This window comes from Patagioenas fasciata, chromosome 25 (assembly GCF_037038585.1).
Source record: "Patagioenas fasciata isolate bPatFas1 chromosome 25, bPatFas1.hap1, whole genome shotgun sequence".
In the NCBI taxonomy this organism is placed as follows: domain Eukaryota; kingdom Metazoa; phylum Chordata; class Aves; order Columbiformes; family Columbidae; genus Patagioenas; species Patagioenas fasciata.
In genome coordinates this window covers 1437884-1455437 of record NC_092544.1, presented here as the reverse complement: position 1 = coordinate 1455437, position 17554 = coordinate 1437884, and the positions used below count along the sequence as shown (strand labels likewise).

The 17554-nt window shown below is 62.2% G+C and overlaps 1 protein-coding gene across 2 annotated transcripts in view; it reads left to right on the top strand.

The window, feature by feature from the left end:
* The window catches only part of FOXO6 (forkhead box O6), a 34415-nt gene extending 17152 nt beyond the window's left edge, over window positions 1-17263 (top strand). For both annotated transcript variants that reach the window (XM_071798962.1, XM_065857262.2), the window contains exon 3: window positions 12547-17263. In XM_071798962.1, coding sequence (XP_071655063.1) covers window positions 12547-13959 — 1413 coding nt within the window. In that variant the 3' untranslated portion in view covers window positions 13960-17263. The remainder of the gene's footprint in view (window positions 1-12546) is intronic.
* The last annotated feature ends 291 nt before the right edge of the window (window positions 17264-17554 follow it).

Below are 17554 nucleotides of genomic sequence, written 5' to 3'. Positions count from 1 at the left end.
CAAACCCTGCAGTGCAGGCGCGGAGCATCCTCTCCCTGCATCCAGAGCTGATTTGTCCCTGGTGGTGTGGGCACCGGTTCCTCCTGCCCTTTTTTGGACATTTTGTGACCTCCCCCTCTCACCCGACACCCTCTTTTTGGGTGGTTTTGTTCCCAAGCATCTGATTCCTCCAGCTGAAAGCCAGGACCCTGCTGGCAGCATGGACCCAAGGAGGCTGAGTGGCCGGTTTGCAGCCAGGGCCAATTTTTAGGGTCTCTTGCTCCGGAGAAAACCGTCAGCACTAAAAACCAGCGCCAAGGATGCTGCACAGCCTGACCTGGAGCATTCCCACCTCCTCCCAGTCCCGCTGTCAGGAGGGGACGCAGCCCCCATGGCCCGGGCTCGGGTGTCCCCGTGGGGCTGTGACGGCGCTGGGGTTGGTCCAGCTCCTCCCTCCAGCAGCACCGGGACCGGCTGCTCTGGCTGATGTAAGTTTTGCCATTACAGGTAAAACTGCTCTGTCTCAGGTGGCGAACTCCTCCGAGATGGGCAGGGGGGGGATTGTTGTGTTGCTGTTGCTTTGCAGCATCCCGCAGGGAACCTGCTGCCTCCCCAGGTGTGGCTGTGGAGCCTCCTGCTCGGGCTGCCTGTGGTTGCTGAGTCATTTTTGGAGCTGTGCGGGGGGGGCAGAGGCTGCATTTCCCCCCTAGCACCCCCCAGTGTGGCTCCACCAACTCCTGCCCCCAGTCTTGCTGGGTTTATACCTGCTCTGGACACATCCCCACAGCCCACCCGTTGCCTGCAGCTGATGCGTGTGCAAGCACAACCTGGAAACCACCACGCTGAGCTGTGGCTGTGGCTTTCCTGGCACCCTGTGGGATCAAACAGGACGTGGGGCAGGGGGTGACACCCTGCCTGGGGTGGTGGTGCATCCCTGGTGGGGGCGAGCAGCTGAGATTTACAGCTGGGAAAGTTTGGGGTGTCAGGGGAAATCTTGGGGCATCCCCAGTGATTCTGAGCCCTCGGAGGGAAAAGCAGAGGCTGTGACTAATGGAAAGGCAACCTGAGAGTGCTGCCCCGTCCCCGAGCTGGGGTCCCTGCCAGACCCCCGGCAGAGCTCTGAGGGATGGGCTGGCACTGGGGAGCTGCAGGCAGGGGAGTGTGTCCCTGGGCATCGCTGTGTCCCTGGGTGTCCTTGGCATCGCTGTGTCCCCAGGCATCGCTGTGGGCAGACAAAACGAGCAGACAGTGGTGGAGGGACAGCAGGCAGTGGTGGGGGAGCAGCAGCTCCTCTCTCCATGCTGCAGAGCAGCCCCAGGTGGGGTGACAATGTCCCCAAGGGGGAAGCCCCCTCATCATCACCCTGCCAGTGCCCCTGGGGGGTGGTGAGGTGCGGGCTGAGCCCACCAGGCTCCCCCAGGGCACGTGCCCATCTGGCACAGGGCAGGGACCCCCTTGTAGGATGAGAAGGGAGGCGAAGCCAGGGTGCATCACTGGGCCTCCCGCTTCCTTCCCCGCCATCGCTTACCTGCGGGATGTCACCGTTGTTTCCCTGGCAACGGCGATGGCATCCCGAACACCTCGGGCAGAGTTTCCCTGCCTCCCCTGCGATGTCATCCGCCGTTTCCCGGGTAACCCAGCATCCCGAGCCGGCTCTGGCAGGCAGGTAGGGGAGGACCTCAGCCCACCCACCGCCTTCTGCTGTGCCCAGCTGTTCCCCACCCAAAAGCAGAGCACCGGTGGAAGGGCTGTGCCTGTGCGGTGGCCTGTGGTGGCTTTGGGTGGCTGTGACCAAGCGGTGGGGACAGGCTGGCAGGCCCTAGGGTTGCTCTTTGCAGACCCAGGGATGGGAAGGTCAGGGAAGCGGCCCGGCAGCCTTGGAGGAGCAGGCAGCCCTGCTTTGGCTTTGGCTGCATCGCCTGGGGTGGGGGCTGACTTGCTGTCCCCTTGCCCGTGCTGCCTGCACCGAGGCCATCCCACAGCCCCATTCTGCTGAGCCCCCAGGGCAGGGGGATGTCCTGGGAAGGGGGGATCCCCCTTTCCAAACCTCCTGGGTGCAAGAACATGGATGCAACTGTGTGTACGAGCGAGTGTGTCGGTGCGGGGTGACAGCAGGAGTCCGTAGGCTGCCCTGTGCCTTGCTTGGCCGCGGTGCAGGAGTTGCAGGGCTGTGCAGGGAGCCCAGCGACCCCAAAAGGGCTCCACGGGTGCAGGGTCCTGGCTGCCTGTGCACCCCGTATGTGGGGAGTGTTGGGGTGCGGGAGCCTCCTGCCACGGTGGGTTTTATCCTGCGATGAATGGCACAAACTGCCACACTCACAGGGGCACAGGGGTGGCTGCTGAGCCCCCCCAGCTGATGTGAAGGGGGGGGCCTCCCCTCCTCCCGCCTCCCCGCACCGTGAGTCAGCGCAGGCTGGCGAGACCCCGGCACGAGGAGCGGCGGGGGCGGCGGGGGGGCCGTAATTAGCAGGTGCAGAGCAAGCTGCTGCCGGGGGGTCAGCTGAGTCACCGCGCAGCCGGCGTGCGTGCCGGGGCGTGCGCCCGAGCACGCGGGCGTGGGCCATGTGGGGCGCCGGGGGTGCGTGGGTATCGTGGGGAGGCGTTGGTGGGGGTGCCCATGTGTGAGGTGGGTGCGTGCTGTGCCCCTGACGTGTGACAGGCAAGGTGTGTGACACCCCGCTGCGGGCTGGTGACATCCTCAGTCTCCTGCAGCCCTGGGCTGGTGGCTGCTCCTTCTCTGCCCTGGGAAGATGGAGCTTTTTCCATCTCTCCTCCAAGAACATGTTTGCTTTTGGCACCAAGTCGGGGCCGGGAGCCCCCGGGGACCTCACCAGCCATGGGTGCTCCTTGGGGGTATGTGGGGCAGAGCAGGATGGAGCCCCCATCCCTCCTCTCCTCCAGGACCCTCTCCTCCTCTCCAGCCACCCCCAGCTGCAAGCCCCTTGTCCTGTGTGCTGTGCTGGTGACCCCTGAGAGCATCCACCTTGGGGAGACACGCAGGGCCCCCTCCCAAGTGCTGTCACCCCCCTGACCATCTCCACAGGTCCTGCGAGCTGTGAGCAGGGTCAGGACATGATGTCTGGGGAGGGCTGGGCTGGTCCTGGGGCACCAGCTGGGGCTCTGGGACATGGAGGTGGCAGATGGCCGGCACAGAGCCAACTCCTGGAGCAGTGACTGTGGAGCAGCTCTGCCAGCGGCTCCCTCTGCCACAGCCCCCTCGATGCCTCAGTTTCCTCTGCTGCAGGGGGGCAGCATCATCCCTCCTTCCCGCAGCCGATGGGGCTGGAGCTGCAGAAACGTCCCCAGGGTGCTGCAGTGACCTTGTTCTGATTGCGTGACTTTGGCTCGCGAGCGTGTGCTGGGGGATTCACGATGCGATGAGCACGTCGTGTGGGATGCTCGGGGCGAGGGGTCTCCGGTTGCCCCCCCAGTGTCTCGCTGTCTCTCCCGACAGGGTCTGCGTGCGGCTGGGGACCGCACGCTGCAGCCCCAGGCACGGACCGAGGTATTTCGGCTGCATTGCAGGCATGGCGGGCTCAGCCCTGCCGGGAGCTCCGTCCCGTTGCGTCTCGCCCCGGGGTCCGTGTGTGCGTGAGTGTGAGCACAAGGGGCAGGCAGCTGAGCTCCTGCCTGCGTGGGACGAACAGGCAGCAATTCTGTTGTCACCAGCGCCTGCCTGCTCCGTGTGACCTGGGGGACAGGGCTGTTTTGGAGGTGCTTGATGTCCCTTGGTTCCCCACAGCAGACGGTACCACACTCGGTGACATCTCAGCCGTGCTGGCATCTCCAGGTTGTCTTTCCCTTAGGGGGGACATAGTGCACAGATCAGGACCTGGTGCCTTCGGGCTTGCCTGGGCCAGGAGGGACACCAGCATGAGGACATTTCCTGCTGTTTCTGGCCATGCAGGGACATGGTGACAACTGTGACAGCGGCTCATACCCCTGCCTCCCTGTCCCCCTCCTCACAGGATGCATCAGCCATGGTGCATCCACCCCTGCCAGCTGGGCGACCACGGGGATCTCAGCTCCCTGCAGTGGCCAGTCCTGCCTGTCCGGGTGGGCTGTGCCAGTGACAGGGGGCTTTGTGCCTTCTGTGTCCCATGCGTGCACAAAAAAACCAAGTTAGAAGTGGAAAAAAGCGAGTTGTGTGTGTTTGGGAGGGTTCCTGTGCCGCGGTGTGTGCCGGCGCGGTGCTCTGTCTGGTGTGGGGTCGGCTGGTGCTGGTGGGGGGGACAAATCAGCCCCTTGTGTCCAAAGGCTGCCTTGAGCTCCGTGTGTCTGCCCAGGGTTTGCTGCCTTTGCTGGGGAGTTTGCAGAGCCTGGGGAGCCCGTCCCAGCCCGAGCAGCCAGCACAGAGCTGCTGGGGTCCCGGAAGGGACACAGTGTGTTAGAAAGAGTTTGGCTTTGCTCCAGTGACCCATGACCAGAGCTGGAGGACACAGAGCAGAGGGACCCGCTGCTCCTCCAAGCATCCCTGTGGGGCTGGTCCCCAGGGGTGACGTGGGGCCACGGGGCAGGCGGGGAAGACCTGGAGCAAAGCGAGCCCTCAGGGGACACGTGTGCCCCAGTGCCTGGCTCAGTGCCCAGCTCTCCATGCCTGTTTGGGTACAGTCCAGCTCTGCTGTGCATCTCGGGCTGAAAAGCAGGGCAGCCATGACCGAACAGACAGGGGAGAGGACGGGGCTGGATGCGAAACCCTCTGGAGTCTGGGGTTTCTGCTGCTGCTCAGCTCAGCGTGGTGCTGCATGAGGTCGGTGCATTCAGACAGGACAGCGGTACGAGGGACCCACAATCTCGCCCAGGTGGCCAAGTGACCCACAGACGGTGTTTGGTGGCACCTCGCAGGACGGTTGTCTCCCACGGGTGCTGTGCAAAGCGGGATGGTGCAGGCTGAGCCCCGCGGCTTCCCTTCCTCCTGCAGGCGATGAAGAGGAGGCGGGTGGTTCCTATCCTGGGAAAAACCATCTCCTCTGCCCGCGGGGTTTGGACCTCCCCACGGGGGCTCAGCATCCTGCTTGGGGCACCTTCTGCATCCCTCCTGGGTACTGAGTCTCCCTGGGGTCCCTCAGTGCGGTTTGATCTGCCTTGCCTTTGGATCAGGAGCAGCTCTGATTTGCTCTGGGTGTGCTCAGTGCGGGTACAGGGTGCTGGGGCACACGTCCCCAACCAGGGACAGCCCCTGTACTGGGCAGCGGGGGGGCAGCCAGCGGGGAGTTAAAATGGTACCCGAGGAACAGGGAGCACGGCTGCTTTAATTATTTGGCTGCGGTGAGAACTTGGTGTGGAGGAAATTGAACCCAGGGGAAAAAATACTGTAATTTCATGCAAAAATTGCATGGCAGCTCCGAGTGATTTACTGCAGCTATTTTGGTGGCCAGCTCTGGGGTGTAATTAGAGTATTATGGGATAAGTGGCTGATGGTGCAGAGGGTCTTTCCAAGGCATCTCACCTGGTCTCGCAGGTTGGAGAGGGGCCCAGGAGGGCTGGAACTGGGGTGCTGGGTGGGGTGTGTTGTGTCCCCAAAGCCAGGGGCGCTTGATGGTTCTTGGCTGGATGTCGGCACCTTGCAGAGCATCCCTGGCTGCACTGGCACCTCGCAGCTCACCGGCACCCTTGGGGCCCTTGAGGGAGGCTCCAGGTCTAATACAGCTCTGGGGTGACTTGTGCAGCGGCACGGCACGACCTCGCTATGGGGGTCTCTTGTGGAAGGGGGTGTGTGGGCTCAGCTCAGGGGGACCCCATTGTGCAGAGCCAGCCCATCACCTCGGCATCGGGACACACGGCAGCACCCACCCAGCTCTGTCTGTGCTGTGTCTCTGGGTGGCACTGGCTGCGAGGCGAGCTGGGCGCTGCACCCACCACTGTGGGATTGCACCCGTGCAGCTCCTGCGGGGAGAAAGGCTGGGCTCCCCCAAAACCTCCCTGGCTGGGCTCAGCCCCATGTCTGCACCCCAAAATTGCAGCCCGTGCCTTTAGCAAAGAAAGGGGACTGTGGAGACAGTGACACCATACCAGGGCTCCTGCAGGAGGGTCCCCGAGGTCCTCAGCCCTGCCTGCTCCCTGTCTGCTCTCTGCTCGTTATCTGCAGCCACCCTGGTGTGATCTAATGAGCCCTTTAGGGAGTGCATGGCGGGGGGGGCAGGCGGTGCTTGGGGGATTCACAGAGATGATGGTTCTGCCGGGGACGCAGAGGGATTCACTGCATTACACACCGTCCCCAGGGCTCCTCCATTGCCCCTGCGGCCTCGCTGGTCCCCCCGGCAGAGCCCAGGAGCACCGAGGATGGACGGGGAGGCAGCAGGGTCCCCTCGGGCAATGGCTTGGGACAGACACCACAGGGTGAAGGGACACCTTCTGAGGCTCTTCTGGCCTGTCCTGTCCCAACCCAGCACAGGAAGGGCCGTGGCTGGAGCAGGACGTGTCACTCTGAGTCCCAGCAAAGTCACAGCGGGTTTTGGGGCTGTGCTGGCCTCACCAGGAGAAACCCAAGGCTTCGGCCAAGGGAGAAGCAAGCCAGAGCAGGGACTGTCTTTACACAGGCTGAGGGAGCTGAGTTTAACATCCAGGTGTCCCCCCAGCGCTTAAATCACCTGGTGCCAGATGCTGTCCCCAGACACCCATCCCCTTGCTCCTCAAGCTGGGGTGACCCATCCGCTGAGCCAACTCACTGGGACCAGTGGGTGAGCTGGTGTGAGCCTCACCGGCCATAGCGGAAAGTGGGGAAGATGCTGGTGCTGCATCCATCCCCCAGGACAGCGGGGAGAGGCCATGGAGAATGGGTGCTGTGGGTGATCCCCAGGCTCTCAGCGAGGTGCCTGGGGATGGGGACAAGGCAGGACCCACTGGGGTAGGGAGAATGCTCCTGGTTTTGAAGGGGACATGGAGTGATGGCAGCTGGCTAAAATAAACCGGCTGCCATGGCAACCGCAACACTCCCATCGCAGAATGTGGCAGCAACCAGCTGTTTGGCAGCAGCGGTAACCAGGGCTGGGAGAGGGATGCTCGGCCACGCCTGCCACCCCTGCTTTGGTGGCACCCCTGCTTCGGTGACTCCAGCACTGCCCTGGGCAGCCTGTTCCAATGCCCCACAGCCCTTTGGGGAAGAAATTGTTCCTAAATCCAACCTCAACCTCCCCTGGTGCAACTTGAGGCCGTTTCCTCTCGACCTGTTGCTCCACTCCCGCACCCCAGAACATGGTGCTGGCCTGGAGCCCTCCTTTGCCCCATGGCACAGTAGATCTGTGGGGCAAGACAAGCCTGCACCCCCTGCCTGGTCCCTGCTGGGCTCTGCCCCATGGGGTGGGCAGAGAGGTGCTGTGCAGGGTGGGGGCAGCCGCAGCATGGGGTCCCCCATTAGCCCCAGCTGCCCGTCTCCCCCCGCCCCAGCGCACGCCTTGATTAGCGGCTCCTAACGAGATGCCGGCTGGGCTTCACGCTGGCCGTGCGCCCGAGGAGGCGGGCGATGCTCTGGCCCGGCCACGCTGAGCAGCCTCCAGCTCCTTGCGTGTCAGCCACCTGCGACGGGGGCCTGGGCCGGACACGGCCCGTCGCGCCGCTAATGGGCATTTGGTTCAATTAGCAGCACGTCAGAGCGGCTCTGCTCAGCAACGCGCTGACCCGAATACTCTCGCCTCCGCTCGGCAGCCGCCGGCGAGACCCCCGTGGCGGGGAGGCGGGTGCCCTCCCTCTGCCCCCAGTGTGCCCTTCCCAGGGGCTGGGGCAGCCCCTGCGGTCCCCCCTGCATCCGTGTCCTGGGAAGGATGTGCTGGGGCGGGGGGACAGCCCCGGCTCCCCAAGGGGGAGATGTTGATAGGCTGAGAGAGTTGGGGTGTTCAGCTGGAGAAGAGAAGCTCCAGGGAGACCTTATTGCAGCCTTTCCGGACTTAAAAGGGGCCAATAAGAAAGGTGGGGACAGACTTTTGAGCAGGGCTTGTTGCGATAGGACAAGGGGTGATGGAAATAGCGGGGGTTACTCACAGCCCCCCTGAGCCCGGTGTGCAGCTGGTGCCAGGCTGTGTCCTGTCCTTGGGGAGCCCAGTGTAAAGCCAGAGAATCCTGCTCACAGATTTAGAGCCGTGCAGCTGCCCCTCCTCAGTTTCTGGCACCGGTGCCGGGTCCATCTACCCATGGAGGGCTGCAGTGGGTGCAGCTGATATGGTGGTGGGGGTCTCATCCCACTCCCTGCCCCTGGCACGGTGTAGGGGAGCGGGTCCGTCCTGGTCGCGGGAGGTGCCGCGAGCATCTGGGGCACTTGGCATCCCTGTGCCGCAGCGTGCCAGCTGCCATCTGCTCGCAGGCAGGCGTGGGCCATGCTCAGGATGTGGCACTCAGTGCCAGGGCTGGTGGGCAGGATGGTGACGCCAGTGGTGGGGAGTAGGGCTGGCCGTCCACCCGGGGACGGTGCCAGGAGGCCGCGGTGACGGCCGACCTGCACTTAAGCGCTGGTGCATGTGGGCAGCGCCATTTCTTGGGTGAATATGATGTCTTCAGGGGTGCCACCAGTGACTGTCCTTTGCCACTGCCACACCAGGATGGCATCCCCCGTGATGGGGCACCACTGGGGCTACCAACAGCCTCTGCCTCCTGGAATATTTCCTCCAGCACTGGCAATTTTTATGTGCGAAAAGTGAATAAGCATCAATTAACCCCCGGAGCCATCCTCGTGCTGCCGGAGAGCAGCCGGCAGAGCGCTCGTTAGTGGCCCTTTGCTGCTTCCTCCTGTTAACCACCCTGCAAACCTCTGCCAGGTAACGGGCTCATTAGCTGGATGGACCAGCCCCCAGACAGACGGACAGACCCCGACGTGGGGCTGGGACTCGCTGGGAGTGCGTGGGGTCTCTGCGAGCGTGACCAGGCTGTGCTGCTGTGGGGAGGGGTAGGGTGTGCAACAAGGAGGCTGGGGGTTTGTTCAGAAAAACATACAAGTGGCACGGGGACAGCAGGCAGGGGTGTCAGCCAAGGGACAGGGATGGGGACAACAGATCCCGCTCTCACTTGGGTTTATTTCCCCTGCTGTGCCCTCCTTGGGGCAGGCAGATGTCCAGCAAGATGCACCCCGAGACCCACGGGCACCCCAAGGCTGGAGGAGCGGCGCTGGAGCACTGCGGGCGGTGGGATCAGTAAGGTGCTCCGGTGGCATCTCTGTGCCTGGTGTCCATGGCCATCTCAGGGGTCCCCGTGCACCCCATTGCTGTGCCAGGCACAGCCTCACCAGACAGTGCTCGTCTGGTCAGAGGGACGCGGGAAACGCTCCCAGCGCAGCAGCATCATCACCATCATCACTGCCAGATGCAAATTTATAGTCAAGTCACTCATCCAAACAATGGGTCCGGCTAATCCTTTTACAATGGGACTAATTGCTAATCAGACCGATTTCACACTGGCTGTTCCCCTGACAATGAGGCTCCGTGGAGAAGGGCTCCTGGGGGGGTGAGGAGGCTCTGTGGGTGCCCACGGCTCCCACTGGCCCCCCCATCCCCGTGCCAGGCGCTGCAGCAGGGGCAGCCCCCGGCAGATGGGCACCGGGATGGCACCAGGGTCTGCCAGGTTGGCAAAGCCTCCAGCAGCCGGTAGCCAGGGGCTGGCACGGTCTCCAGCCTCTCACCCTCCCCTTGATGTTGACCAGAATTGAGCTGAGCTTGGATCCAGCTGCAACAACTGGCAGCCCTGGTCACCCAGTGCCACCCCTGCCATGAGCAGGGACATCTTCACCAGTTCAGGTTCCTCAGAGCCCTGTCCAACCTGGCCTCTTTCTTATCAGCCCCTTTTTAGTCCGGAAAGGCTGCAATAAGGTCTCCCGGAGTTTCTCCAGGCTGAACACCCCAACTCTCAGCCTGTGGTTGCTGTGAGAATTGGTGCAGGGTGCAGAGCAGTGCTGGGGGCATCGTGGGGACCCTGGACTGACACCAGCCATCGCTCCCTCTGCACCTTGCCAAAATCCACCAGCCCCTGGGGCACACACCCTGCCAGGCAGCCACTGTTGGGGAGGTTCTGCCAGCCCTGGTGTCCCCTGCATGTCACGGGCTGGGAGCTGAGCCCCACGTTTTGGGGTGTGCAATCCTGTGCTGCTCCTTGCCACCCCGAGTGCTGGGGGGCTCCGGTGGCTTGTGGGGCTACCAGGGCGGTGGTGGGTGAAGCAGGTCCCTGCCTGTCTGGTGTTAATAAGCTCCCGGTCCGCCCCTGTGCAGCCCCCTGCCCTGCGCCTGCACCCCCAGCCACCGGCCAGCCGAGCACGTCGGGGTGCTAATGAGGAGCGAGCCGGGCTCGCCGCGCCTTGCGCTTAATTGCTGCTGTCTTTTGGCTCTTAATGAAGCTCCACTGCGGAAGAAGCAGCAACCTCCTCTTCCCTCCTCTCCCTCGGGCAGCCTGATCCCTCCAGGCTCCCCCCACCAGCCCGGCCCTGGGTCCAAGGGTGACGCTGGGTGCCCTGCGCTGGGGCTGCGAAGCGGGAGGGAGTGGTGGGGGAGGAGGTGAGAGCCGTACTGAATGTCACCCTCCTCCTTCCCAAACACCAGCCCCTCTCTCCATTTTCAGTCCCAGCCATGGAGAGCTGCAGCATCTCCTGCCTGCCGGGCTGAGCAGACCCGGTGAGTGCTGGCAGCGGGGACAGGGCTGTAAAGGGGGTCCCCAATCATGCAAAGGGCCCAGTGGCAGCTGAGCATCCCCCCAGCAAGCCCTGCTGGGGCATCCCTGGGTGATGCCTTAGCACGCAGGCTGGACTAGGTGATCTCCAGAGGTCCCTTCCAACCCCAACCATTCTGTGAATCTATGTGTCCAGTTCTGGGCTCCCCAGTTTAAGAAGGACAAGGAATTACTGGAGAGAGTCCAGCGGAAGGACACAAAGATGCTGAGGGGTCTGGAGCATCTTTGTGATGAGGAGAGGCTGAGAAGACCTGGGGCTGTTGAGCTGGAGAAGCTGAGAGGGATGTGATCAATGATCAGTATCTCAGGGTGGGTGTCAGAGGATGGAGCAGACTCTGTTCAGTGGTGCCCAACGCCAGGGTGAGGGGCAACAGGCACAGACTGAAACACGGGAGGCTCCACCTGAACATGAGCAGAAACTTCTTTGCTGGGAGGTGCCAGAGCCTGGCCCAGGCTGCCCAGAGCGGGTGTGGAGTCTCCTTCTCTGAGACATCCAAACCCGCCTGGACCCACCTGTGTGATCTGCTCTGTGACCCTGCGTGAGCAGGGGTTGGACTGGATGATCTCCAGAGGTCCCTTCAACCCATCCAGGCTGTGATTCTGTGACTGATTTGGTGATTCTGTGATTCTGTGTGTGTGGGTGCCGTGGGAGTGGTGCCACAGGGCTGAGCTGCCTGGTGGCTCTGGCTCTGCAAGGGCAGTGACGGCCATGAACTCTGCTTCTGTCCCCTGCCGCTTGCACCACAGCTCAGTCACAGGGAAGGGAACTTGGGTCATCGCATGGCTCAGAAGAGAGGAGTTTGGGGGCTGATGGCGATGAGCATTGGCACGGACAGCACGTGTCCCAGCCTGTCCCTGAGCCTGTCCCCTCGCCAGCTGTGCAGGAAGGGGTTAACGGCTAGCCCATACCTGCAGTTGCATTTTAAAGATGTGAAATTAAAGCCCGTAATTTATTCTCCCCACACACGAAGGAGCAATTAGTTCTAAACACGGCTTAATCAGTCAGCGCGAGATTGATTTCTGTAGACTTGGATTTGGTGGCTGCTGGCGAGGAGCCAGCCTGGGAGCAATCTCCAAATAAATGAAGTGCAGAGAAGTAAGCCATTACATAATATGATAGATGAGGCTGGAGCTCACTCGCCTCTTCATTAGTATTCCACCGTACGCCGGCAACGGCACCGAACTTTCTCCCCAGCACCTTGGTTTCTTCCCCCTCCTCGTCTCTCGACCTCTCCCGCAGCTCAGCGGGCGCAGGAGGAGCCACTGCCCTCCTGGCAGTTCCTGCTGAGCCCGGAGCCCGTGGGCAGTGCTGGAGCGAGGGTCTCTGCACCATGGACCGGTATCTCTCGGGATGCTCTTCCCTGGGCTCTACATCTTGCCTTTCCCCTCTGGACTGTGGGGAAACTGAGGCACAGGGAGCTGGAGTGGCATCCCCTGAGCTGCAGAGGATCAGCAGCAAGAGGCCTTAAAAGGGGCCGATAAGAAAGATGGGGACAGACTTTTGAGCAGGGCTGGTTGCGATAGGACAAGGGTGGTGGTTTTAAACTAAAGGACGGGAGATTCAGGCTGGACATGAGGAAGAAATTGTTCCCCAGATCCAACCTCAACCTCCCCTGGCGCAACTTGAGGACGTTTCCTCTGCTCCTGGCGCTTGTTCCTGGGGAGCAGAGCCCGACCCCCCTGGCTCCAAGCTCCTTTCAGGCAGTTCAGAGATCAGAAGGTCTCCCCTCAGCTCCTGTTCTCCAGCTGAACCCCCCAGGTCCCTCAGCTGCCCCTCATAAGACTTGTACTCCAGAGGGGAGCACAAGTCCCAGTGACTGGAGCCCAGGTCCCCCGGGATGTCCTGTGTCCCCTCCAGCCCATTGTCCCCTCAGCCCAGGGTGCTGGAGCCGCTGCTGACCGTCCCCTCTGTCCTTGTCTCCGCAGAACTCCATCCGGCACAACCTGTCCCTGCACACCCGCTTCATCCGCGTGCAGAACGAGGGCACCGGCAAGAGCTCCTGGTGGATGCTGAACCCCGAGGGCGGCAAGACGGGGAAGACGCCGCGCCGGCGGGCAGTGTCGATGGACAACAACAGCAAGTTCCTGCGCATCAAGGGGAAGGCCAGCAAGAAGAAGCAGCTGCAGGTGACGCAGGAGCGCGGGGAGGACAGCCCCTCTGCCCAGCAAGCCAAGTGGTCGGAGAGCCCCGCGTCCCATGCCAGCGACGAGTACGACGCCTGGGCGGACTTCAGGACGCGGGCCAACTCCACGGCCAGCACGCTGAGCGGGCGCCTCTCGCCCATCATGTCCAACCACGAGCCGGATGAGCTGGAGGAGGACGACGGTACCCCCTCCTCCCCGCTGATGTACCCCAGCCCCTCCAGCACCATGTCTCCTTCCCTCAACGCCCGCTGCTCTGTGGAGCTGCCCCGGCTGACCGACCTGACCGGCACCATCAGCCTGAACGAGAGCCTGGGGGAGAGCATGCTGGAGGACCTGCAGGACGGCTACAGCATGAGCCCCTCGCAGCAGCTCCCCCCGGCCGCCCTGCGGCAGCGCAGCTCCAATTTCACCTTCAACTCCAAGTGCTCCACCATGGGGGCGGCCACCAATACCTACTGCGGGACCATCTACAGCCAGCCGGCCATGAGCCTCATGCGCCGCCTGCCCATGCAGACCATCCAGGAGAACAAGCAAGCCACCTTCTCGCCCGTCAGCTCCTACAGGAACGCCTCGCTGCAGGACCTGCTCTCCTCCATCTCCTACGCGCACAAGGAGAGCATGGTCCCCGGGGACCTGCCCCTGCCCCAGGCCAGCCCCATGGTGCCGGCCCGTGGCCACAGACACAACCCGCTGCTGTGCGGGAGCGGGGAGCAGGGCTTGTCCTCCTACCCGTCCCACCACGGCTCTCTCATGAAGAGCAATGCTCTGTACCACCCGTCACCAGCCGGTCACCACCCTGCGGTCAACACCAGTGCCTTAGCTAATCCTGTCAGCCTTATGAGCTTGCCCAGTGACACGTGCAGCATGACGGCCATGCCGCACCACGGGCACCTGCATTCCTACGCTAATAACCAAGGGGCACACATGAGCTTGCTGGATTCGCTGCAGGGCCCCTACCCGGGGGCCGTCCACCCCCCCGTGTTGGGCCAAGACAGGTTCCCAGCAGACCTGGACCTGGACATGTTCAACGGGAGCCTGGAGTGCGATGTGGAGTCGATCATCCTGAATGACTTTATGGACAGCGACGAGATGGACTTCAACTTCGACTCGGCTCTCCCGCCGCAGAACGGGCTTAACGTGCCCGCGCTGCCCGGGGGTCCGCAACCCACGAACCAGAGCTGGGTGCCCGGGTGACCCCCGCCCCAGGTGGGGCTCGCCACCGAGAAGCCACGAGGGGAACATTGAGACTAACTTTTTTTTTTTCTCCTTTCTCTTCTGCCTTTGTTTGTTAAGATGGGCTAGAGCCATCGGTCTGAGCTTGAGGCCGAACATGAAACACAAACCGTAGGGTCAAATATTGAGATGGAGTAGGGCCCCCAGCCCCACGTGTGCCCGATCTGCTGGGTCCTCCCGCAAGCATCCTCTGGAGGATGCAGGGCAGGCGGGCGGGAGAGGCAACTGGAGCCAGGCAGGTCCAGGGAGGGGAACGGAAAGGAAAAGCCTTTCCAGACAGTCCCAGTGCCCCATTGTGATGGTGCCGGTTTGATTCGTCCTTGGGTTGGGTGATGGAGCGGTGACAACCGGTGGCATGGAAACCCCCTGCATGGTCATCCCTTTCTGAAAAGGGACCCTTTTCTCTGAGCCGCCTCAGGAAATGAGTCCTCTGAGTAGAAGTGTCAAGAGTGGGGAACCCCCCAGGGCGAGGTGGGGCTTGTCACCCTCAAATCCTGGTGGAGATCTGAGCTCTGCCAAGCCCACACCGCGGGTCTCCTCGTGTGGCTCCAGGCAGGTTTTGTTACCCAGCAGTGATGGGTTGGTGATGGAGGGAAGGCTGTGGAACCCACGGCCCTGGGGACAGCATGACAGCCCAGTGCCCACCAGTGCCATGGTCACACCTGCCCATGGGAGAACGGTGGTACCCTGCCCGGAGCAGGTGTGGGCACAACACCTAACGGGGTGCACAGCCCAGCACGGGATGGTCCTGCTGGGAGTGATGAGCTGCTGGCCGGGGTCCCCCATGCTGAGGCTTGGGGGAGCTCACAGGGTCGGGGAGGGAGGCGTATTTATTTGATTTCATGCACTCTTTTGCCATTGAGTTTTTGCATTGCAAGGAAAAAAGGGTCGAGCTTAGGGAGAGGAAGAGAGAAGCTGTGGACAATGCCGGGGGCTGCGCCCCATTGCATGTCCCATCTTGGCTTGGCCATGGCTTTGGGTGATAGATGATGGGGCAGAATTTGGGGGCTGTGAAGTGGGTTATCCTTGAGAAGGGGCCGTGTGTGTGTGAGGAGGGGAGGAGAATGGTGGCCAGGCCTCTGAAGACAGCTTGGGGTCCCCCCTGCCCCAAGCCCTGGTGACCCCCGCTGTGTTCCCCATGTGTGGGGTTCCTGGGGTGGTCTCCAGTGACTCCAGCCAGCACGACTGTCCCCGAGGGCTTGCTGTCTGTCCCCAGGATGCCAGAGGAGCTGATCTGGGGGACAATGTCAGCAGGAGGGGTCAGCCCTGGTGCACGCATCTGCCAAGGGCCCGTACTCCATGGGGATGGAGACCACAGGTCAGATGGGGTCCTGGTGTGTGTCAGGAGCCCAAATCAGCCCCACAGCTCTGCACGGCAGGGGTGGACCAGGGACCCAGGGCCACCCTGCACAGCGGGGCGAGGGCTGCCCATCACGGGGGTAACGGGGTTTTGGAGTGGGGCAGCCAGGCTGGATGGGGATGGAGGGGCTGGGGGAGATGCTGCTCTGCCCCCCCTGGGCTCTGCACACCTATCTTCCCCCTGGGCAGCACAGACCTTCTCTAGCCCCCTGCCCCTGGGCTGCAGCGAGGGTTAGCCCACTGAACCAGCACATTTTCCTGGCCCAGCTCTTCCCGTCCCGCTCCAGCATCACCTCCTCAACAACGATGCAGGTGCTGGGTCCCACCGGTCCATAGGGGAAGCTCAGCTGCTGGGAGCTGGGGCAGCGTGGGACCCATGGGTGGGCACCCCCGCTCCTCCCCTGACCCCCGTGTCTGTGGCAGAGTGTGACAGAGGAACCCCATGTGCCACCCTTCACCTCCCCCCTGGGCACACAGCGGGCATAGTCTCTAAAGACATTATTACAGGTTAATTAATTATGTTTACATTATTTGATCATGTACAGAATTTAATATATTCTATTATATATAATCTTTCTTGAATGCTTTTTTAAAAAGGATTATTCTTTGGTCAGGATCATTACCGCATTCGTTTTATACACCACCTCTCGTTTCAGGCATATTTAAATGGTTGGAAACCAGTTGCAAATGGCTATTTAATCCCCGGCACCCCAGCTCTGCAGGCGGGGTGTGCAGGGCTGCTGGTGAGGAGAGGCAGGGAGGGCGGCGGGGCTGCCCCGGGACAGAGCGGGGGCTCTGGCCCCCAAACAGGGGACAAAGGGAAGGGGTCCTGGCTCTTCCAGACACATCCAGCAGCACCAGCACGGGCTGGCTGGGCTATCCCAGCCATCGGGCATTGCAGGTGGGGTGCTCGGGCACAGAGACCCCCCAAAAAACCCCTTCGGTGTCGCAGATGTGGGCCGACCATCGTGGCGGAGGGGCAGCCGCACCAGCTGTAAGAGAAAAGCCCCCCCTGCTTACACCTGCCCCGCTCCCCCCCACCTGCCTCCCCCTGCCCCACCGCGTGGTGCCCCCGGGGCACGTCCCATTGCCAAGCTGTCTTTGTGGTTCGTGACCGTGGGGTTGTCGTGTGTGCGGTGGAGTCGTGTTGGTAAAGCGTCGTGTGTACAGTCGTCGTGCGGTGCGAGGGACAGCGGGCGGCGGGCGGCAGTGCAGAGCCCCCCCCAAAAGCGGCTGGGACCCCGGGGGAGGCGAGACGGGCTGGCCCCGCGCGGTGCAGGGGAGCGGAGCCGAGGGATGCCCGGGTGGGCTGGTGGTGGTGGCATGGGGGTGTCGGGGCCGTACCCCAGCCCCGTGGGGCAGGCGGGTTCTGGGGGTGCCTCCTGGAGCTGCTGTGAGCGCCGAGAAGGGGGACCCTGGGCTTTATCTCAGTGGTGGCCGAGACGCCAGGTTCTCTCTCTGGAAACAGCTCCCTGAGCAAAGATCACCTCATGTCCCACCTCACTCAGCTTCAGTGTCCCCGCTCCAGCACCCCCACTCCCTCCCGGCCCCCCCTGCCCCATAGGACAGCCCATGGGGACAAGGAGCATCCTCTGCTCCCAGCCCTGCTCCTGCCCGTCCCCAGCCCTGCCCGGAGCGCGGAGCCGGCGTTGAGGGGACACCGAAGGGGCCCCACCAGTTTGCTTCATACGGCGGTTTTCGGTCCGTCCTTTCCCTCGTATTTATAACTGTACAGGCTGGGGGGGGGGTCTCTGACAGGCGTCATTCTCTCACCACGCATCTATCGTAGGCAATGGTAACTTTCTTGATCGTGCTATTAGAGTTTGTGTATGTGGCAATGTAAAGAACTGTGTATAGTGCATTGTACAGCATATTTTCATGAATAAAATTGTTTTAAATATTACAAGGTGTGGGTTTTGCCTTCAATGCTTACATGTGCCTGGGTTGGGACAGGAAGGACAGTGCTGGGCCACTGAAACTTGGGAAAGTCACCAAGGAGAGGATGCGACGTTTGGTGAAAATGAGCTCACAGCCAGCACAGGGGTGGCTGAGCTGTCCCACCTGGACACCGACCTCTGCACATTGTCCCGGGAAGTCTATAAATACACCTATTTACAGACTTTTACCAATATTATCTGAGACTGACAACCTGCCCCAATGTCCCCACTGCCTGGCACAGTGAGGGTGACATTGTCCA